At 43.1% G+C, this 24529-nt stretch overlaps 1 protein-coding gene across 1 annotated transcript in view; it reads left to right on the forward strand.

Annotated features, from left to right (window-relative positions):
- The window catches only part of iglon5 (IgLON family member 5), a 127515-nt gene extending 120845 nt beyond the window's left edge, over positions 1-6670 (forward strand). The window contains exons 5-7 of the mRNA XM_080858640.1: positions 1978-2109; positions 3811-3934; positions 5086-6670. Of these exons, the coding sequence (XP_080714766.1) occupies positions 1978-2109; positions 3811-3934; positions 5086-5347 (518 nt within the window). The 3' untranslated portion in view covers positions 5348-6670. The remainder of the gene's footprint in view (positions 1-1977; positions 2110-3810; positions 3935-5085) is intronic.
- The last annotated feature ends 17859 nt before the right edge of the window (positions 6671-24529 follow it).

The raw sequence follows: 24529 nt of genomic DNA on the forward strand, positions 1-24529 counted from the left end.
GGTTGAAGGTCCACAAGGCAGATGCTCAACTCTTTTGTGATAGGAAGTGAACATCATTCTTTAAACTCCGTTGCTGTTCATGGCATAGAGATTATTTCTTGTGTGATGTTTCACAGCTTGAGTTCTTCATAAACACAGTGAACTGGTGTGTTCCCTGAAACACACACACACAGACACACACACACACACACACACACACACACACACACACACACACACACACACACACACACACACACACAAACCTCCCCAGCACACACACAAACAACCCCACACAAAGCAGAGGCACATACACTGGGGCCACAGCAAACTCGTTCGCTCTTCTGTGAGAGAAGATGTTTGTTGTCTTTGTCTGGTCCGTGTCGCCTGAGGGAAACGCAAGGACCACGGGAGACAGACTAATTCTCCTTTCAGGGGCTCCGGGAGTTTGTCAACACCACACAATGCGGCCGCAAATCCCCGCCGCTGCGACACACGCACGGGAGCCCCTGCTGCATGTTCTGTTTCCGTGGTGCTGTCAGCCGCAACTCTGGGACGTCGACTGAGAGGATTTCGCGAAACATTTCTTTCTCTCTCTCTCTCTCTCTCTCTCTCTCTCTCTCTCTCTCTCTCTCTCTCTCTCTCTATCTCTCCCTCTCTCTCCCTCTCTCTCTCTCTATCTCTTTCTCTCTCTCGGTCTGTCTCTCTCTCTCTTTCTGTTGTTTTGTTTGGGTTTAATCTTTTCGAGGTGCTGTCTTTCTCTCGCTGCCAAAGCTTTCAATTCCTCCCTGGCCCAGCCGTGGTGCGAGTCTGCACGATCTGCACGCTGTTCAAACCGCCACCCACTGTCCCGCACATGACAGCATGCTCAGACCCATAACTATATGCACCGCCACAGACCCGGTTTGACCGCACGAGACACACACTCACACACACACATATGCTAACAAACAAGCAAACAAATCTTTTAATTATTCATGATAACAATCCATTTTTTTGTGCACAGCTTTCCACAGACCACAATGAATTTTGCATTATGTATGAGGAGAAAATACAGTAAAACAGAAAGACACAAGTGACCCAGAAGGGGACCAGCAAATGAATCAATTCAGTAACACAGTACACTTCAGGGAGATCAGGGATTGACCCAAGTAAAGTTTGTGTAAGGAGAGTCAAGGGGTTAGGCAGAAAAACTGAATATGATTTAGCTTCATGGCAGTTAGTAAAAGGAGCAGTGTTGTTTTCAAAAAGCTGTGTTGTTTTCTTACTTTTTATTGGAGTATTGGACTCCAATATCTCTGATGCACAAAATATAGCTTTTTCTGTGCATTCTATTTTGTCACAATTTGCCATTGTGTTGCTGATGTATTACTGTAAATATGAGCCTTATGGGCCATATTACACATACTTACACATCCTAGCTCTTCACATACTTACAAACACTAGCTCTTCACATACTTACCCATACTAGCTCATCGCATATTTGCACACACTAGCTCTTTACATACTTACACAAACTAGTTTATTAAAGTGTAAAGAACTACATTAATCAAAATGTTTTTTTTTTCACATACAGTATAACTTCCAGTTATCTATAAAAATTACCTAAACTACACAACTTGACTGAGACCTGAGAGCGTATAAGAGCAGCTTGGTGCGCTGTTTCTATTTGCATTTCATATGCATGTGATTTCATATGCATTATGCCTCCACAGTCTTTATGCAATCACCCAGTATCCTCAACCAAGTGTACACACACATCAATCTTTATGCAGCACCACATGTATGAATGCACTGCAATGAGTGTGTGTGTGTGTATGTTTGCGCCTGTTTGTGCATACATACGCGTGTGTGTGTGAGTGTGTGTGTGTGTGTGTGTGTGTGTGTGTATGTGTGTGTGTGTACGTGTGCGTGTGTTTGTGCATGTGTATGTGTGTGTGTGTGTGTGTGTGTGTGTGTGTGTGTGTGTTAACCTTGTCCCTGCGCCCCCACACGCAGATGGCCTGATGAGTGAGGGGGAGTTCTTGGACATCACGGAGATCAAGCGGCACCAGGCCGAGGAGTTCGAGTGCATCACCAACAACGGCGTGCTCCAGCCCGACGTCCGCCGTGTCAAGGTCACTGTCAACTGTGAGTCCTTGCCCATACGAGCACTAACGCACACACACTTTCACTCATATGCACACATGCAAAAATACATACACTCGTCTCTTTGAAGATATACAAACAAGCAAGAGTATGTACACACACACACATAGACGAATAGACAGTATGTACGTCCATACATTTCTAGACATAGACAAAGCACTTATATAGTCACAAGCACTTCCAATAACATGGTGGAATAGTTAAAGCATGTGAATACAAATGAACATATGGACGCAAACACTCATAAATTCAACATGCATTCCCTTGAGTACTCAAAGAATACGCACTAACGTAACATAATTAAAAATGAGTGGAGTTTGTGAGATGCCACAGGAGCTTTAACTAGTACAACACTCAAGTTGGGCTCGGCACAGAAATATAGATGGCTACAGAGAGAAGCACCTAATACCGAGCATCAAATATGCTGGATGATCTGTGATGCTGTGGGGCTTCTTCTCCTGCGAATATCCTGGCGCCATTGTTCGCATACACGGCATCAGGGATTCCTTGGCTGCCTCTGCCACAATCCACTCAAAAATGGTTAAATTAACACAACATTAAGCTTTTGCCATGGGCATCCCAGTCCCCTGACCCAAATCCAACTGAAAACCTGTGGGTTGAGCTCAAGAAGAGAGTGCACAAGAGAAGGCCCAGGATTTTGGAGAGATTCTGCATTGAGGAATGGTCAAACATCCCCGTTCTCAAGTCTAATCAGACTTGCACCCGGTCTTATAAGACTTACAACGGGTCTTATAAGAGAAGACCCAAGCTGTTCTGTTGGCAAAAGGGGGCTGCACAAATGACCAAATAAAGGAGTGTCAAAAATGACCGCACATGACCACACATGACCACACATTTCGTGATCACCTGTGACTTTTTCTTGTGGTAATGGGCTCATACGGAATTCATATATTGTCTTCATTTTATGACACAAATTAGCACTTGATGAAACGAGGGGGAATTTTCATCAGAATGTTTTAACTCTTAAACTATTCTAAATAAATACGGGTGCCAATAATTCTGGAGAACCCTGTATAAACGCCTACATGCACACACACACACACACACACACACACACACACACACACACACACACACAGACACACACACACACACACAGAAAAAGAAGCACAGCACACTGTGTTCACCCCAGCATAACAATGAGCCACTGCTTGTCATTCTGTGCAGCTCTTTCTCCCGCCAGGGCCATTAATATGACATGAGTGTCTGTATGATATTCTCCCTCTCCGTCACTCCAGAAACAAACACATGTGTCGGTTGCACGCCCAAGACCTGAATACCAAAGCCCAGTTTTGAGTGCATATTAATCCCCAATGACCTTCAGCACCAGAGGCAGAGCCAATGATGGACTGGCTTGGGTTTAGCCCAGAAACACATCTGTGTAGCCATTGTAGCGCAACAATGAAATCGACGGAAATGAAATTAATTGGGTCGGTGTTGGATATTTGTTTTGTAGCTAAATTATAATCGGAACAATGTTTCGTTCGACTCTTCTTCAGCAATAAAAAAAATCTATCTTTGGTTCTCTATTTCTCTGTCCTCCCCTATCTCATCCGTGGCCTGTTCAACTGAATCTCTTTCCCTATTTCTTTCTCCCTCTCCCCCCTCCCTCTCTCTTTCTCTCTCCCCCTCTATCCTCTCCTCTCTTCTCCTCTCCTCCAGATCCTCCTACGATCACGGATGTGAAGAATCTCAGTTCAGCTCAGCTGGGAAAGACTGCTCTCCTCCGCTGTGAAGCCATGGCCGTGCCCACCGCCACCTTTGAGTGGTTCAAGGACGACCACAGGTCAGTGGAGGGGGGGGTCAGCAAGGACGACCACAGGTCAGTGGAGGGGGGGGGTCAGCAAGGACGACCACAGGTCAGTGGAGGGGGGGGTCAGCAAGGACGACCACAGGTCAGTGGAGGGGGGGGGTCAGCAAGGACGACCACAGGTCAGTGGAGGGGGGGGTCAGCAAGGACGACCACAGGTCAGTGGAGGGGGGGGGTCAGCAAGGACGACCACAGGTCAGTGGAGGGGGGGGGGTCAGCAAGGACGACCACAGGTCAGTGGAGGGGGGGGTCAGCAAGGACGACCACAGGTCAGTGGGGGTGTGTCAGCAAGGATGTCCACAGGTCAGTCAGGGGTCAGTGAGGATGACCACAGATCAGAGAGGGGTCAGTGAGGATGGCATGGCTGTGCCATGGTTATGTCAGCACACGGACATGAAGAGCTTCAGCCTTACAGACAACACTCAAAAATGTCTTTGTTTTATATGCAAACACCATACATGTAAATAATAATACCAATTAAATACTACAACCAGCCTTCCAGTATGAGGCTGCTATACTGAAAAGACATCGCAGGTGCTCTTAAACCCAAAGATTAGATTCAGGGTTCTGACTTAATTGATGATTTGAAACTATATGCAATACGTAAACATTATAATTGTAGCACAGTCTTGTTCTGCGTTTGCCTATGTCTAAGTCTATGAGGTGCCTGCATGAGGCTCAGCATTGGCTGTGTAGGTGTTATAGGGACTGACACAAAAACAAAACTTCACAGAGAACTGGTGTCTGATTCACAAAGGGGAGTGCAACAAAAGCTATGGCAACAAGCAAGAACCCTGATTAGAACAAACGTCCCCAGGGAAACCTGTCCCCCCCCTGGCTGGTCTATACAGATAGTGTGCGGTGACAGTGAGAAGGGGAAGAAAGGAAGGAGGGAGGGCAAGATGAGATGGCAGCGTTTCAGAACAGGTCTGCTAACTCTGTGAATTAAACATCAGTCGTTCCCTTGGCTGCTCACCCGCCAGAGGGAGGTGAAAAACGAGACAAGCGCCCAGCGAGCCTCCTCTCAGAATGGGCCCGGAGAGGGAGAGGGGAGGGGGTCCAGTCAGAGGTGTGATGGAATGATTGTTTTTTCTTCCTCCTCCTCCTCCTCCTCCTCTTTTCCCTAGACCTGTGGAGAGTGACAACACCCTCAGGATCAAGAACGAGAAGACGCGCTCGCTGCTCCTCTTCACCAACGTGACGGAGAAGCACTACGGCAACTACACCTGCTTCGCCTCCAACCGCCTGGGAGCCACCAACGCCAGCATGCTACTACTCCGTGAGTCCCCCAGCGGCACACCCACCACACAGGAGCGCCCCCCCAAAATATCAGAGCAATACGGCTGGCTGCAAGGAATTAAAAACCTCATTTACCCTGGCAATCAGTAAACAGTCCTTTTATTCTTTGCTTCCCTGTTCATTTCCTTCATAATTTGTGTTGTCTGTTAGGATTAGTATTCATGTTTCATTTGAATTCATGTTACATTTTAACGTTTAGTCATTTTGATTAACACTGCTTCTTTCTGTGTACTGGCTGACTTCGATAGACTTGATAGCATCATAAACTCACTGATATCAATGCAGTTGTGTTGCTTAATAGCACAGAGCTGGTTTAAATAGCCCTTTTTTCAGAGAATACTCCAGCCAACATCACATTTACGTGATTTGCTACTCTCTTGTCGTAGCCAATCTGTGTTAAGGAGCATTATGCTAATTAATCGCCCAAATATTCACACTCTCTTCTCTCTCTTAATAAAAAACAAATGAAGAGAAAGCACTTAATTGAGAAAAAGAAACGAAAGCGATAGTGACTTGCTTTGCCACTTTGTAGATGATTATACCTTGTTTACTCACTCATTTCGTTCATACCTTAATCAACTTAGTGGGTCTGTTGTCTGTATTGAAGTTTCTGTTGCTAAGACAATTATTGATGGTTTGTACTTTTTTTTATTTGACAGCCAACTTTAGATGAAATTAAATGTACTAAGACTTTAAAGAAATTAAGGCATGCATACAACTCATATGGATTTGATCGCATCTTGAAATGAGTCCTCACATATATCCTTCCTGCTTTGGTAGCTAAAGAAATTAAAGTTGCTGAAGAATTACCTGAAGAAGTGGGGAAATTCATGTTGATTCAGTAATCCCCATGGTAATCTTCTACCACATTTCTCTACAATTAGGGGAAGAATTATAGAGAACAGTGGCACAGTGCATTGATCATCCTCCACAACTTTGAATATGCCTTCCACAAACTGGATACAACCCAGACAATATCGCTGTTCTACAACACATTGATCAGACCATCAAATCATAAGTGGCAGACAGTAGTCAATATTTAGGATTCATTCGAGGATCCGGTCAAATCTCTTTGCAAGCATTGTTTTGTTTGGACAAGTACTTAACCATATTTTGTTTTTGTGTTTTGTTTGTTTATGTAGAAAGCTTTTTTGAGATTCATCTCATTCTAAAAGAAATACACCATCTGCCCCTTTTTTCATTTAAACTAAATATTTTATCCGTTTATGATGTCATTGTTTTGCATGTGTACGTGTATTTGTGTTCATGTATCCATCCTAATCATAATGTTTTAGCTGTACCTAGTAGTGTTTCCATTCTGCCATATTGTTCCTACCTGACATGTCATTTTACCCATAAGCATGCCTTCATTCTCATTACTGCTTGTTATAATTATAATTGATTGCACTCTTTATTTCTCATTAAATATATTTTATCTGCAGCAGCTTCGTTTGTGCCCAATGTCTTCTATTTTGAATCTCTCTGTGACAAATACAATAGCGGTGGACAGATAACATTAAACTAACATAATAAACTAACACTGGCAGCCTACCACACAAACAAAATGATAAACAGTCACACACACACACACACCTCCATCAGGCACATCTTGGAAAGAACAATTATACAAACTAGTAGAACAGCAGTTTCAGCTGCGAGGAGGCCATCCAGAGTCCGCAGCTCGGCCAAAGTTTCACTACCCCAACATGCTACAATATATTTTGATATGTTTGTATCATGTATTAAATACTGTATATACTACTCTTCTAAACTGGAACATGTGAGTTTTTTGCCTGGCCTTTCACTCATGACTTTTCATTGTGCTACAAACCTTAAATACGTGTAACAATGTGTATTAGTGTTTAGTATGTGTTTGGTATTCCCATGTCCTACATACTTCCACCACCTCTTTCCTTCCTTAGTTTCTCTCTCTCTCCTTCACTCTCTCTTTCTTTCCCACCACTCAGCCCACTGCATTCGCTCCATCCTACTATTCTCTGGCTCATTACACCAACTCTGCTCTCTCTCTCTCTCTCTCTCTCCTCCTCATCCATTTCCTCTCCGTTCCCACTCCGCTCTGTTCCCTTACCTGCAGGACGTCATCACTCCGCCTGCTCCCTCATCTCTCACTCCTTCCATTCCTCCATTCATCCATTCATTCCCTCACTCCTTTCTTCTCCCCCTTCCCCGCCTGCACAGACTGATTCTCCTGCCAAATGTTTATTTCTTCTGTCGCTCTCTCCAGCTCTTTCCTCACATTAGCTTCTCTCCTTCGCAACACACTGAGTTATCCTCTCACCACCGCTCTCCTCCATTCTCCCCGTTTCCTCTCTCTTTCTCTCTCTCTCTTTCTCTCTCTCCCCCGCTCTCCCTCTCCCTCTCTCCCTCTCTCTCTCTTCCTCTCTATCTATCTCTCCCTCTCTCTCTCCCCCGCTCTCTCTCTCTCCCCCGCTCTCTCTCTCTTTCTCTCTCTCCCCCGCTCTCCCTCTCCCGCTCTCCCTCTCCCTCTCTCTCTCTTCCTCTCTCTCTCTCTTTCTCTCTCTACCTCGCTCTCTCTCTCTCTCTCTCACGCACCCTGTCTGAGAGCATATTACCATCTTAAGTGAGTGCTTCATCTCTCCCACTTCTCTCCTCTTGCTCCCTCGTTTGCTCAGTCGCTCTCATTATCTCCATGAGGCTGTGGCGGATGAGTCAGACGCTGTAACGGCTCCCGCTCCCGTACGTCTCCTCTCTCCATCTTTCCTCCCCTCTGTCAGCGGCTTGGGGGCTGTGTTGCCTCTTCTTCTGACTCTCGTACATGTCACAGGCTTTTCACCTCCACCTACGAGGTTCTATTTGTCTTTTTTCTTTTGTTCATTGTTTCAAACAGCGTGACCTCACCTCACAGTCAGCATTAAAGGCTAGCCCTAAGTTGTGTCATTTGGCCTCTTTTTTTTTTTTTTCTTTCTTTGTTTGTTTTGGCGTTTCCATTTCTGTGAGCCGTCTTATTTTGGGAGCCAACCATTTGTCATTTGGCCTCAGTTTCCTGCAAACGGACTAGCGGTGAACTCGTATGCCCCCATCTTCTTAGGCCCTCACTTTCTTGTCTGCGTTTCCATTCTTCTCCTCATTCTATTCTCTCACACGCTCTCGCTCATCTCTCTCTCTCTCTCTCTCTCTCTCTCACTCTCTGTCCGCTGTCTCTTGTTTTGGGCTGCTTTGTAACTCTCCCCACTTCCCCATGCTCTGGCTTACTCTGAATTAGTCATGTGGGGTCTTCATTTACATGGTGGGTCTTGTTCTCACTCTCGTTTCTATGGACCTCTCCCTCACCCTCACACTCAATTTCTCTCTTTTCTGCTAGTCTTTGCTTTCTGACTATTTGCTTTCTCTCTTTGCATTGTACTTTGCATTGTAATCTCCCTTTCCTCTCACTCACCCTCAGTCTCTCTCTCTCTCTCTTTTCCTCTCTCTCACTCTCTCCCTCCCTCCCTCTTCCCCTGATACCATCTGCTCTGTCTGTTCATCTCTGCAGGACCAGAGGCTGCGTACAGTGGAGGAGTTTCAGACGGGAGGGGGTGTGAATAGCCTGGGCCTGTGGCTAGGCCTGTCCGCATGTGTACTTCTGAAAGCCTAGAGCCTGTCTCGCCCCAACCCCCTACTGTCAACGTAAGGAAAAGAGGAGGAGAGAAGAAGAAGAAGATGAAGGAGGAAGAAAGATGATGATGAGGAGGATGGTTATGATGAAGGAGTCTTTAATTATGAACCCATCACTGTGAACAAAAAGAATTATGCATTATTCCAGGAGCCATCGCTGCATCACACAGCACATCCTACTTGCTCTCTCTTTCCCTCCTTCTCTCTATCTCCTTATCCCTCTCTCTTTGTCTCACTCTTTCTTTTTCCTGCACCCTCCTTTTCTTTCTTCGTCCAGTCCTTCCATCCTCACCGTCATCATCTTCAGCTTCTCACCAGGCTCTGTTACCTGTTAATAAAGAAGGTCACAATGATGTAATAATAATACAAAAAATAATAATAATAATAATAATAATAGCTACACACAGCACGGCCTTCAGCTTCAGCTTATGCACTTTATCATGTGCTTTAAGCTGGTTTCACATGGAGCTGATGTTAGTGCCAGAGCCGGGTGATGGTGGTGATGATGACGACGATGGTGGTGGTGATGATGATGATAATGATGATGATAATGATGATGATAATAAAACCATGCGACCTTTTAAATGAAAGATGTCGGAGGCCACTCACCAGCAGGGCCTGGTGACCTTCTGCCCACTGCGCAGCATGTAACACATTTGAACAGCGCCCCCTCTGGGCGCTCTTGATACAGCTGCTACGAATGATGTCAATACACACACCTCATTCCGCACCCATTCTATCTCTCCATCCATGACAGACCAACCATGGGACTGCAACCATCTTCACGTTCTGCATCTTTTCATCCGGTCCGCCCACTCAACCCTTTCACCCACATACACCTCCCTCCACACACATTCTCTATCAGAGCAGTCCCAGTGTAAATATGCAGCACAGAGGCCAATGTCACAGTGTGTCCCCCGCATTTGGCTAATTTCTAGGGAAACAAAATTAAAAAACAAACACAAAAACAAAACAAAAAAGACTACAATACCCATAATCCTGTCTTTCTGAGTACCTCTTGTCCAGGAGGAAGTGTCTTTACCGTCACCTGCTTTGAGTGCAGCCATTATCATTCTCCTCTGTCTCGCTTGTGGATAGCATGTACTGGTTAGAGATGTCCCCTGTTGTGGCTCCACCTGTCCCCCTGCCCCTTGCAGTCACCCAGCCCTGCACTGTGTACGTCTCCCCCCCCCCCCGCCCCCCTCCCTCGCAAGGCTAACTACTTTGACTTTTTTTCGGTGTTAATACTTGATAAACAATGAGAAAGTGACTACGTACTTAGATAAACGTGATGAGAGTAAAATCCACGTGACGAATATATATATATATCTGTAAACCGACAGTGCTGAGTACTGGTTGTTTGCGCAGAAAACAATCTTTTATACTCTGCTCTGCAAAAAAACACCCTTCATTAAATGACAGAAATGCCATTTTTTTTTTTTTTACCCCCTGAGTGACTCTTATCATATCATGACGGTCTTGTTTGAAAAAACAAGAGGATTCGTAGGAGTCCTCTTATCCAAAAATGAGCAATCAGTGAACTGTAATTTCATTTATAATCTGTATGTCCCCAATTTGTTTCAATGCTGTTGCCTGTATCTCATGTAGGTTAAACCACTTTATTCAACCATGCTGTAATATGTTTATATACAAAGCGGTAGATCAACCGAAACAATCTCGACGCTGTGAAAGATTGGGCCGGGGTTACGTAAAGCCGTAATTAGCAATTACCTTTGATTCGCTAAGCAAGGGGACCGCCGCGTTCCCCTCCGTCTCTCCAGCCGGCAGGAGACAGAACTCATAAATCAAACTCAATCCCGGCATTGACAGGATCCTCTTCAAGGACGACTCTCCCCTTCGCCACGTCAAGTCTCATCCTCTGTTCGGAACACAGGGCCATCGCCGGCTAATTAGCATTTGGCACAGAAAGCCTGCGCTTAAAAAACGAAGAGGTTGGGCAAGGGGGTTTGCGCAAATGTGCACCTTCTCTCGGCATGCAAGCCCTGCACCTCATATCTGACGCACGCATTCACCTCCTCAAAGTTCCCAATGACCTGACAAGGGTGTCCATTCACAGGAATGAACAAACCAGTGAACAACATCTTTCGACCTTGTGCATAGGTCAATCTTTAAACCCGCACCTGTTTGATTTAGCTTAATTTTCGTATGTTAAAACCAGCAATAACCCCTTAACTCAACGTAAAGAGCAGATATTGGTTTAAGGTTCTTTAATGGAGTGTGACGTACAAATAAAGCTATTAATCGTATTGTTTTTTTTTATTGCTTTTTAAAGAATGCCAGAAGCTCTAAAACAGAAATGATTGTGTACTGTATAAAACCAGTGGTGCCCTTTGTGTATTGGTAATGTCTGCTTGAAGCCTTTGGGAGTTATTTGCAAAGACATGTCTGTGAAGGCATCGAACGTGTGTCTCTTCATGGCTGTAAAAATCCAGTATAGGGACTTAGTGTGGGGAGAAAGAGCCTGTACGAGCCTGTGTATGTTTCCATAGCCTCACACCGCCGCAGTGCAGTTGTGAAATCTCACTTAGCTGTGGTGAATGAAGACATAAGGGAAACAACAACACATGCATTCTCCCCCTTACACTCTACGGGAGCCCACTAGACACCTTTGGGTTCAGCTTTTAAGCACAAGAACTGATGTTGTGGTCAGTGCGTCATTTGTTTAATCATTTCTTTGAGTTTTATTCTGCTTACTCAGTGCATTCCTCGTTCGATTCATCCTCTCATTCATTTCCCCCCCCGTCTTCTCCACTCCTGCGCCATCGTCACATCTCAACATCAAAGTTGAATTGTCAAGAATAAACATCTCTGTGTACATATTCTCTCTTCAGATGAAAAAAAAAAAGAAAGAACAAATCAAAATGAAAAAGAAAACATGTCATGTTCCTCAATGTGGGTATAAAAAGCATGTAAGTGTTTGTTATGGGTGGATTTTAAAAAACAACAAAAAAGAACTGAAAAAAGTCCTGAGTGTTGTGTATGGGCCAGAGTTTGGGGGGGGGGGGGGGATGTATGTTTTAAATGTGGAAGTTGGGGCTTTGCTTTTTTTCTTATCCCTCTTTCTTCCTTTCTTTGTTTTTTTTGTTTGTTTGTTTTTTTGTTTTAGTTTTTTTGACCCCTTGCAAAACAAAAGTCGTTTCAATGTCACCATGAGATTCCCCCATCAGCAGACTTGACAAAGGCACACCTCCCAGGGAAGGCTCAGTGCACTACGGGTCAGACCTGGTAGGGATCAGGGTCCAGGGGGGTCCGGAAAGTTCCAGAAGGGATTAAGTTGTACGGTCTCACAGGGCTGACTGCACACCATCCTCACCCCTAGTTTCCTATTCAACACACACAAGAAACATGGAGAGTCACTGTGTCCGCCTAAATGTCTCTGCCATCCAAGAGGGGGGGGGGGGGGGGGGGGGGGGAGATGGGCAGAACCTGACCAGACAGTGACCCCCCCACAGTGGAACAGTCACTTCCCATCAGCCTTATCTCTCTAGTCTAGTACATGGCAAACATACGTCCTCTGCATCATTATTTCATGAGAAAGCAGTATATGCACCATGATATTTCTATGTGCAAAGGTGACAATCAAATGGTGACCAGTCGATCTGAGCTGCTTTTGAACAAAGCCCCCCCTGAATAATATAGATAATAGTGATTATGATAATGGGGGGAAAAAAAACATTATTAGTATTATAACTATTACAAACATTCATTTGTTAACTTAACATTACACAAAATAGAATATGCATACACACAGTTCTCTCTTCTCATAAGAGAGAGAGGGTGTTACACATTATTAATTTGTACATATTGAAAAAAGAATAATTTAAAACTAATATTGTTTGCATTTTTTTTATGCAAGAGAAAACATTATTTTCCCTTTCTCTTCTATGTTTTCTAAATGATTACGACAGCAAGTAGATTTAGGAAGGCCTAGTCAATAATGGGTAGTTTATAAGCGTATGTAGTAATTTATTGTTCTCTGTTCATTATTCGAGTTCTGCGCAGATGCAGAAGTCACCACATGGTACCGGACTGTTTCTGTGTGAGCGTACAAAACTGACTCTATCTTAAATGCAACACAGAATCAATACTCTATCGAATCCGCGAAATAGAGTAATTTATCCTGGGGCTTGTACTACAATGGCTCAATGACTGAATTGGTCCTCTAGTGTTCTCTGCAGCCACAGCTTACAAATGGACTGGATGTTTAGCTGACCAGCCAGCAGGACCCAGTATTTGCACCAAATTCCCATGTAAAGCCCTGACCTTGTAAAAAAAAAAAGGTTTGAAGTTGTCTGTAAACAGGAAAAGTAATTAAAAGAACCTCTACACATTAACTTTAACAGATAGACGAAGGTTGTGTTTTTCCATTCCAAACATCCCCTGCTTTAAGTTAGGATTCTTAGCATATAGTGAGAACTTATGAAATGCAATATTTTACTGAGTAAATTACACTAATGTTGGATGGTTGATATAAAGAAAGAGTTATTTTAAAGCCAATGCCTATGGATACTGTGTATCCAAAGGTTTATGTCTGAAACCTGACTAGCAAACTCATAAACATTAATGTGTCTGAGTTACTTAGAATTAAGGTATTAATAGAACACCGTAGACAGCGACCAGTTGATTAGGCAGACGCAAATCAGCTTGAGTGAGTAATAGCATGTAACATGCACTTTGGTAATTGTAACTGTAGTTAGGTAACTAGGTCTTACATAGGTGGTTAAGTAAACTGTTAGATAGATAGATAGATAGATAGATAGATAGATAGATAGATAGATAGATAGATAGATAGATAGATAGATAGAAATATAGATAGCTAGCTAGCTAGATAGATAGATAGATCAAAAGGGGGGGGGGTGAGACAGCAAGAACATATAGATGGAAAAGTGAAGGTAGATGAATCTGCTGTGTGTTACCTGTGCAGCATCTAGTGTGCTAAATGATCACACACTCCCCCATCAGGTCTGATTTTACACCGAGCCACGCTGGTGAAGCTGCAGATGGCCACCATCAATTGCCCGTCCCTCACAACAGCAGGTACCCTGCAATTACCATCACAGCTTTGCAGGAACTTTACACCACCAATCAGGCCAAACAATAAGGCCTGTCCACCACCCTGCCGGCTCTCCCTCCGTTTGAATGTCACTGATGTGAGATGTGATGCCCAGCCATGGCACTCCTAACTTATTGTCATCGCCACCTGTCAGTCACAGCCTAGCCTAGCCGCTAACATCAGCCGTTACCATCACCACCTGTCAGTCATAGGCTAGCCTAGCCTATCTAACATCGGCGGCTAGGTTCCTCTGAAGCTCACTAGATCTTTTGCATGCACACACTCGCACACACACGCATGTGTGCGAGGTAATTAAGAATGTTGTTCGCCAACTGAGATCAGTGCAGCAGGTCAGACATGCCCATTTCTCCCCTTTTGACCTTTGCCCTTTTGACCTCTCTGTGTGTCCCTCTTTCCCATCCTGACCCCAGATCAAAAATCCTGACTGACCCTTGTGTCCTTTTCCGTCCCTGCCTTACCCTGCCTGTGTGCCAAGTTCTCAGTTTGTGGAAATGTGTGCATGTGTGTGTGTACGAGAGAGAACGAGTGGGAGTGAGTGTGTCTGTGAGTGTGCATGTATGTGAGAGTGTGCGTACAGGAGAGAAGGAGAGCGAGACAGTGAGTGTTTGTGTGTTTGTGTCTATGCGCATGTAAGTGCAGGCGTTACGTATGTTTCTTTTTCTCCACGGCCGTGTTCATTACTGGAAATATTCATAGTGAGCATGTTAAGTTGTATATGTATTCCAGACATTTTTTTGAAACCCCTTTTCTAAGTGTTGGATTTCAGAAAATATATATAAACAAATATATATATATATATATATAACATCAAAAGAAAACAACTGGACTATATTACAATAGACACACCTGAGCATTGTCTTCCACTTCCACTGGTCATGTGTCGTGCTTCAGTATGTTGACTCTGCTGATCACTTGGGTTCCCGATGTTGTCCCGTTACTGTCATTTTCTTTTTCAGTGTGTAAAAATATTGTCAAAAATTCCATAAAGAGGAGAAAAAAACTTAAATGGACTTTAAAAAAAAAGAACAACAATAAAACTGAATTTTGTTTTTAACATAACCTGTGTCCACTCTTTAAGTCATAGGGGTATGGCCTCAGTTCTGCAATGACTCCACGTTCACAGGGTTTTTCCAAAACCTCTGATGGGGAAGGGAAAGCAGAGGACTAGGCACAATGTTTACTTCTATCCCTCCGTCTCTCCCTCCATCTCTCCCTCCTTCATTCTCTCCCTCAATCTCTTCTTTCTCTACACAATGTTTTCTGCTATGTAGATTCCTGGAGTGCATGCACATCGCCTTGACACGTGCAGACTTCTTCTACAGGATATTGCGTAACACTGGTGTTTCCCTTCAAAGAAATTATGACGTCTCCTGTCTTGTATAAACAGGCCTGGCCTATTTACTTAGTTAGCTCACCCATTTACACAGAAGAAAGTACTGTACAGAAGAAAAACACACTAATGCGTCTTGAAAATGACATTCATATTTATTTTAGCAAGTCCTTTGTTAGTGCTCTACATTACCGGTCAAAATAATCTCTTGTGTACTCTTGAGGGTATGGTTGTACTTTTACCGAAGGAGTACAGCTTCTACTTTTTAGGAGGGGCAAGAAAGAAAACTCCAACAGTCAAACTCCCATGGCACTGACGGGCATGTTTATGACGGTTTCTTGTGTTTCTGTGGCCTGTCCTCTGTGAGTTGCCACACGACAGCCAGAGCGGAGACAAGGACAACTTCTAGCTCCACTGCCAACTGCCCATTGCATCACAACAGGCCTTTTGCATCCTTGCATCCCTGGCACGACAACATGCACACTGGCTTCTGTGTCGCCGCTTCGCTTGTTGCTCCTTAATTGCATCATGAGACAAACCGCTCAGCTAATGAGGGACTTTGAATCAGCAACTGATGTAATGTGTTGTGGAAAACGCAAAACAACTGGGGTGGCTGAGGCGTCGAGGGCAGCGAGATTCCGCTAACCTCCGATGAGCCCGCAAAATAATTAGAACGCTCGACTGAAGAATTGAATTCAAACTGTTTTATGAAAATGCGAGCAACAAGCTCAAGAGCCTGAGCACACGAGGCTGCATTGGGGATTGTTAAACAACAGATTGAGCATATTTTGCATTCTTTCATGCTGTTCACAACTACTCTCCTGAACACCTTCGTGCACAGTGTTATTTCAAATACATTTATTTATACAGAGTGTGAGTGGCAATGACTTGGTTCACAATTTTCAGTTTATTTCTTTTCACAAAGGACTCACACATGTCATCACACTACCACAAACGTGTAATTAACATTCCTTGACAGCTGTCATGTTACCATTTTCAGTAATTACCTTGACAGTTCTAATTAAATGCCATAACAGAGTATGTGTCTTGGTAAAAGACTGCTATACCTACTACATCAAAAGAGCTCTCATGACATCTTATGGTAATGTGAAATGTTTATGGTATGTTTGTTTATGGATTATTTATAATGGTAATGTGAAATGTTTACGGGATGTTTATGTTGTATTTAAGACGTAGCTTAAAGTGTTTAAAAACAGCTGTCTGCGTTCTCTCAAATGTGCTGTCTTCCTAGAAACCTAGACTGAAAAGTAAAATCATTTGTCAGGCAATTATGCTGAGGAAGCCTATGCCACAATGGATGTGTGACACAATTTAATCAGCTTGAAAGTTTACATAGAGACTAAAAGCCAACACAGAGTCCTCATTCCCTCTCATTCGTGATATCTGAAGCATACAGACACATCAAACCTCCAAAATAATAACTGATCTGAGCAAAGAAAGATGCCTTTTTACTCACAGGCTCTGAGGCGGCCTACCCTTGACCCTACTGCCAGAGTGGTCCTTCTCATCTTGTGTTGTGTGTAGCAGCTCATCTCGTTTCCAGAACATGGCCTTCCAAACACAATGAAGAGGCAGACACACACACACGTGCATAGACACAGATGCACACACACATAACATAATGCTACACACCCACACAAAGACACATTCATACACATACACACACACACACACACACACACACACACACTCACACACACACACGTGATTAGACACAGATGCACAAAAACACAAATGCATAACTACTCACCCCCACACCGACACATTCATAAACACACACAAACACACACACACAGACACATTCATACACATAAACACACACAGTCACAAAAAGAGGATGGAGTGATGATGGTTTATTTGGGGGAGCCAAGCGTTTGTTTGTGTGTGTGTGTGTGTGTAATTACATTTTATTGGGACTTTGACATCTCTGTTCTTACCGGACAACCTCTGCAGATTGGCTCCTATTATACTGTAACTATAACATATTATTATCACACACGGACGATGGCCTAGGCCGAAACGCGTCTGGAAATATACCGGTCTAAATAGCAATGAGAAAAGCTTGAGTATTCTACTCAAAGTTAACATTCTTTTACTCCCACCCGAAATCGCATTTATTTTTGGAAGTAGAGCGTGCCTATCCCTACTAATACTTGAATACTCATATTATAACAACCCTTCGGTCATAGAGTATGTCCATTTAGAGCAACCCTCTCGAAGACAAGGAAGAGGCCGTGGTAGAGGGGCCCCTATCCAACATAAAGGTAGAGGGGCCCCTGCCCCCGTCCCTGATAAAGTCCAACACAGGTAAACGCTCAGAAGTGGTATATGAAAACTACGCAAAACAAATTGAAATCCTGTGAGGCTGGAGCACTGCACGGCAGTATAGGGCACAGCGGCGCGAGAGAGAGCACAAAACAGAAAACAAGAAATCAGAACGACCTGGGAGTTGCGGAACTGAGGCTTTGGGTGATGTGGAAATAAATGGTCGCTGGAGTGAGCAGAGCAACTTGGGAGTCGATGGATGGAATAGAGCGACCTGGGAGTCGCTGGAGTGAACAGAACAACCTGGGAGTCACTGGAGAGAACAGAACAACCTGGGAGTCGCTGGAGTGAACAGAACAACCTAGGAGTCGCTGGAGTGAACAGAACAACCTGGGAGTCGCTGGAGTGAACAGAGCAACTTGGGAGTCGCTGGAGTGAACAGAACAACCTGGGAGTCGCTGGAGTGAACAGAACAACCTGGGAGTCGCTGGAGTGAACAGAGCAACCTGGGAGTCGCTGGAGTGAACAGAACAACCTGGGAGTCGCTGGAGTGAACAGAACAACCTGGGAGTCGCTGGAGTGAACAGAGCAACTTGGAAGTCGCTGGAGGGAATAGAGCGACCTGGGAGTCGCTGGAGGGAATAGAGCGACTTCGGAGTCGCTGGAGGGAATAGAGCGACTTCGGAGTCCCTGGAGGGAATAGCGCAACTTCAGAGCGAGGAACCACTATGGGTTGATGCAGAACCAGTCGGGAGCTGTAGTCAGCAGGTTTCTTAGTCTGTATTGAGACGAGAACCGAAAGGGAAGTGAGGCGTATATATAGTGCGAGTGACAGGTGTAGCTGATTGTGAAATCGGGTGAATGTGAAGGTGATTGAGGCAGGTGCAAGCGATCAGGGGATTGTGAAGGTGTTTGAGGAGGTGACCGGAGGTTTGTGAGCTGATCATCGAAAAAAGGGGACGTGACCAGGGCTGGGTTCAGCGCAGACGTGGTTGTTAGTCTTGCTTAGAGAGCATCAGAGTATGAGGATGCTGTAGAGGCATCTCACGTCTCCCCGCAGTCTGATTCCAACGATTTGGATCACAGGCTTAGCAACAGCAAAATGACTCTGATCCTCTCCAAATCAGGGCCAGAAATAAAAATGAATGTCGTGTGAACAACGAAGAATAACAAGGATAGCGACATCTCAAAATAATAATGTGCATTTTTTTCTTAAGAGAACAATATGAAATATATTTACGGTGCTAAATCATAAAACAGACATGTCATGAAAGATTAAGGAAACATGCTAAGAACTAAATACTAGCTTCTCCGAGAAAAGTGCTACAGCCAGTATTATCTCCTTTGAAATATCCGTCTGTTTGTGTTTTGGCCTTTGTTATCCCGCCCACTGCCCACTGCCAAGTACCATTTCGACGCCACCTGGTTACCAGATACACTCCAAAAAATTATGCATTGAAAACATCTAATTATAAAGTCATTGATTTGTACTAACATGACACTTTGAAATAGCCTTTACATCAGGATGACACATTAATATGACGTTAAACAAGTTTAATGCTAGCTCTGTTCATGGCCAGGGGCGGCTCGTCCATAAGGGTGATTGGGGCAACGCACTATATATGAAAAAAAAAAAAATCCTGATGTATAAATGGAATTTCCTTGTAAGTCGCTTTGGATAAAAGCGTCTGCTTAATGACTAAATGTCAACGTAAATGTCATATTTCTTTTCTGTCGGATTCTACCACTAGACCGTCTGATATGCCTTTGAATGTCATTGTCCAATCAGGTAACAGCCAGGCAGTCAAGGCAAAAGTCGTGCTTTAAATGGCCCTGCACTGGCACCAACCACTAAAGGTTGAATTATACTTCTGCGTCATTCTCCGTCCTGGTTACAGATGGGCAGACGCACGATTCGGACGGATTCGGACATACTCTTTTCGATTTATACTTCTCCAACGGCTGTGGGTGCTGAAAACAATTCACCGCCAGAACAGTAGGTGGAGCAATGTTTTTTTGTCTAAGCCGAGCCGAGTGCTGGGTTACAAGATACAACCCAGATTGAGTTAAAATAACCCAACAAAATTACCTAACAGCCTTAACCCAGCCCTTGGGTTGGAAAAAACAACCCAGGATTTTTTAGAATGTATGAAAAAAATTGGCAGGCGAACGGTGTGTTGCAGCCATGGCCGCAAATAAACAAACTGGATTATCAGAGATAACGTTAGATCTAAAAAGCCTTGGCATCCCTATAAAGAGCTCCACGACCAGAGACGACGTCAAATGTGGGTAAATATTGGAGACGCATTTGGAGACAGCTTAACATGGTCTGTGTGCAGCTGGGTTATAAAGGCAGCAACTATTTCGAGTCTTTGAGGCACAGTTGGTGAAGTGATGGCAGACTAGTGGTGGCTAACACCATCGCCCTAACACATGCTAATGTTAACTGTCACGCTAAAGGATAGAATGATAGATTGCAAGGTCCCCCCCCCCCCCCGGTCATCTGAGCCGTTGAGACAGAGGACAGCGGCTGTCAGCTCAGAACACTGTCAGACAGTCAAGAGCGCAATGGAACACAGCTTAAAGTTGAATTAATATTATTACTATTATTTTTGTTTTTGTTGTTAGTGTAAGTGTATTGCTATTGTCATTTTTCTTGTTTTTGTTATGGTTGTCATAATCGTGACGGTTGACCTTGTTTTTTTATGACTATTGACAGTATTTTTGCAATTATATTTACAAAGATATTTCTGAGTTATTGTCCTTGAGGCTAATGAACATCATCAATTACATGTGCATTACAAATGCAATAAGAGAGGCCTTAAGTAGTAAAGTTAATTATAATGTAATAGTAATCAATTTCCAAACAAATTTAATGTATTACTATTACGTTTTTCAAAAGAGACTGATGTCAAAACCATTTAAAGTTAATAACAGATGATAGTGACTCAAATATAGTATGTTATCAAACTAATTTATAGAGTCTGCATTTGATACAAAACTGATTTCATCCAGAAGGATGCTTGTTTTATTTTAACAGCAGACAGTACAGAGCCACAATTTCAGATCTTGGCACAAGGCACTTGTAATATCTTTGGTGTCACTTGTTGATTTTATGACAGGAAAGATTATGTACACTTTCATAAAGAGCCCCCCTTCCTCCCCACCAAAAATCAAATATTTTTCAAAGAGTATCTTTGCTTAAGAGTGCTAATCTTTACATATAAATTCCATGTAACTCCTTGTCTCTGCTCAAAATCCTTATCTGTAATTCCACTGCTCAATGAATAAACACTATGGTAATAGCTGAATCACATTTACATACGTTTATGGGCATTAGCCCCCTCTAGGGAGCTACAGAAACATGAAACAATGCTATTTAAAATGGAGTCTGAAACACATTAACAAACAACAGAATAATGAAATTACCCTTACATATGATAATCAGTTATGAGGTGTGTAGTATCACACAAACTTGAATGTTATATATATATATATATATATATACGTATATATATATATATATATATATATATATATATATATATATATATATATATATATATATATATATATATAAAAAGCTTTGTTGTGCACTGTCTGGAATCTAAAAGGTTCAGCAGACCAAGGGAATATTCAGTGACAGTAACAATGAATTGCTTGTTAAATTATTTAAATGTATCACTGTCTAAAAAGTTGCATTTAGTTTTTTTAGGCTGGTAAAACCTCTACGCACTTTGTCAGACAGTCCCCTAGTGATGTACGATGGATATAATTGATTTTAGAAGAGGGAGTCACTGGAAATGAGTAATTATGTAAACATTGGATGGTAGACTTTCTTATAATAGTGTTGCGTTGGCTATTGAAAGTCATGGTATAACTACAACAAACTTTCAAGGGGGAGATTAGAATTGATTTTAAACTGATTTAAAAGTAGTAAATTGCACCGGACTCAACAAACATAAAACAAAGTTTCAAGAAAACACCCCCCAAAGAGAAAAGGAACTCCTCCCAGGACTGCTGGTTTAAAAAAAAATCATCTTGATTCGTCATGTAGATAATAAAGAAGCTTTGAGCTTGTGGAGTCATGCCTGAAACGAATAATCATTTGTAAGAAGATTACCGTAATAAGGTGGGAAATCTGATGAAAGAAACAAAACCAATCAAGAAGGGTTCTTTTGTTCCAAGTTGCGTTATTAGCATGACAATTGGGAAACTGTGTTGACAACGCTAGTAGTAAGAACAACAGAGTAATGTAATCTTATATTTTGTATAATCTAATGTCATCTTTCCTGTTCTTGCACTGCCCCCTAGTGTTCCTCCCCTGTTCCTGCAGTGCCGCCCGTCCAGGCCACGTGTGGTGTCTGCTGTGTGTGACTGGAGGTCTACCCACCCAACCACCATCAGACTCAGCTGGACACAGGTTCCAGCAGGGGGCCAGACAGAGCCCTTTGGGCCTAAATGCTCTTGGTACTCAGCCGCACCAAAGGTCAAAAGGTCACACAACACTCGTGGACAGCTCTATGCAGCTCAAGCTGCTGGTCATTGTGCTGGAGCTGAAACTCTCTCTCACACATACACACACACAGATTTTGAAAAGCAATATAACGCATTAGCAGAAAGCCTTGATTAATGTTTTCTCAGAGGCCCTTCCTAACATGGCAAATGGACACCTGAATGTGCTGAAGATGGCAGTGTAAGTATGTATGTATGTTTTCTTCAACTGATTCTGAAAGAATAATACATCGAAATATTTCAGTGGGTGTTTAAATATTTTAATAAAGATACATATAACACGTATTTCTTTTGGCGCTATGCAAACATACTGCTTAATAATTTGCAACTGTGTATGTAAGCAAATTATCTCCTTTATCAGTTCCTGGAAAATGTCAACTCTGATCATCCTACTCTGATAAAATGAGCCTTCCTGCATAAACTGCTTTGCTTTTTTACAGCCTTTGATCATTGCTTCCTCGTTGGTTTATGCTTTAAAACTCTTTATAGTATTAGGAGAACAGCTTTTGTATCACAATGTATTATTGTTCAATTTCCACAGCAATGGGATGTATGTGCATCAAAAACAGATCAACCAGTACAACATAAAATCCTGTAACAGCACAAATATTCACTCTCTCTGTCTCGTTCTTTCTCTCTCTTTCTCTCTGAAACACACACACACACACACACACACACACATACACACACACACACACACATACACACGTACACACATACACAGTGTTTTCCAGCAGTCAAATTAATATGAACAGGTGAACAACATTAATGAAGGAGTTGTAAGTTCTGTGCAAAACTTTTAAGCACTTTAGTTGTTTCACCAAACATTTGCCTTAGACAGTTATTTTCCATCCTTATTAACATTAGTGTGTCAATGGGAAATACCAGAGGTAACATTGGGACCAAGGGCTGGTGGGGCGCTAGCCAGTCTTGGTGGGGTACCCCCGCATTGTTCCGACTGAACAGCCGACACATCCAGAAAAGGCACCATTAACACAACATCAAGAAGACAAGGCCCTGCCTGGCCAGCTCCCTCGCGTGCCTCCCACAGACGCTCTCACAGGATGTAGAGGTAGCCCCAGTCAGGCCCGCCCCTCAGCTCTGACTCTGGGGGAGGACTGAACACTAAACCCACAGGAGTGTGGAGCTCGAGTCAACCCCTGACCCTGGCAGCGTGGTGGAGTCGGTGACTTGCTGCTCCCTCACCGTCGTGGGTTGGTGCTGGCTCCATTGGCTGGTCCTGACACCGATACTGATGAGGAAAAAAAGGGAGGCAGCACGTCTAGCTTTTACATTACAAAAACAATGACAGTGACAGATACACTAACCAATACAGTGAAGCTCACACATGGACGAATTGATAACAGTCACACATGGTGGACACAAAAGGGAGACATGGGCATCATTCTTAATTGGACTATTTACACATAAACAGAATACTGGCTCTCTCTTAACCGCACAGCATGCTGGGAGTCACTTACAATCTCTTACATAGAGCATGTGGAAGCTTCACTTACCCCGGGCTGAACGTTACAATATGTTATGTAGTAATATATAAAAGAAAGACTGTAACAAAGTAAACTATTCGTGTCATTATTCTTCAAAGTGTCTAAAAACATAAGACTGTATATCAGCAGCAACTATCTTCTTTTCCTGCAGGAAATGACACACAGTGTTAGGAGAAAAGTACTTGCTTCTGATCAAATTTCTGGACCACAGACCATCACCGACAGCTGGTTTGTCCTAAGATACAATCAATTATTCTTTTGTTTATATCTTGCTTGGACATAATATTTTACTTGTGATCAGTTTACATGCTCTCTTGCCAAAGAGTAAAAATGCAATGCAATTTTCTATATCCAGCCTGTTAAAAGCCATTCGGACATCTACTCCAGTTTTCATACTTTTAGGCTCATGTATTCTTCAGAAACTGTACATACTTTTCCCATTGTTTTCTAATGCATATACTGTCTATGGTAAATCAACTCTCTTTGTAACATGGAACTTGATCAGTCTCAGCAGTGTAAATATTTTTTTTTTCATTCAGGATGTTGGCATTTCATTACGAGCATTGTTAAATAATGTCCCTTGTGACAACAACCTACCTGGCAGATGTGTTTGATAAGTGGCTATCTAATGAAGTACTAGAGAAGTCACGTGGAAGACGACTCCCGACACGTGCACTTTATCATAAACTCCAGCCCAAGCTTACTGTCACTGTCTAAACATTTGATTAGTATATGAGTTACAGTTTATCTAAGGCAGCCTCTTGGACAAGGTTATTGTATGATTGTGTATATGTAAGTCTGGTGGGACGAATCAGAATCACAAACAGACAAGTGAAAAGAGAAAGACAAAAACACACAATTTGAGACCCAACAACATGCAACAGTTCTGGGAAGTTGATTTA

This window comes from Sprattus sprattus (genome assembly GCF_963457725.1).
Source record: "Sprattus sprattus genome assembly, chromosome: 19".
NCBI classification, from domain to species: domain Eukaryota; kingdom Metazoa; phylum Chordata; class Actinopteri; order Clupeiformes; family Clupeidae; genus Sprattus; species Sprattus sprattus.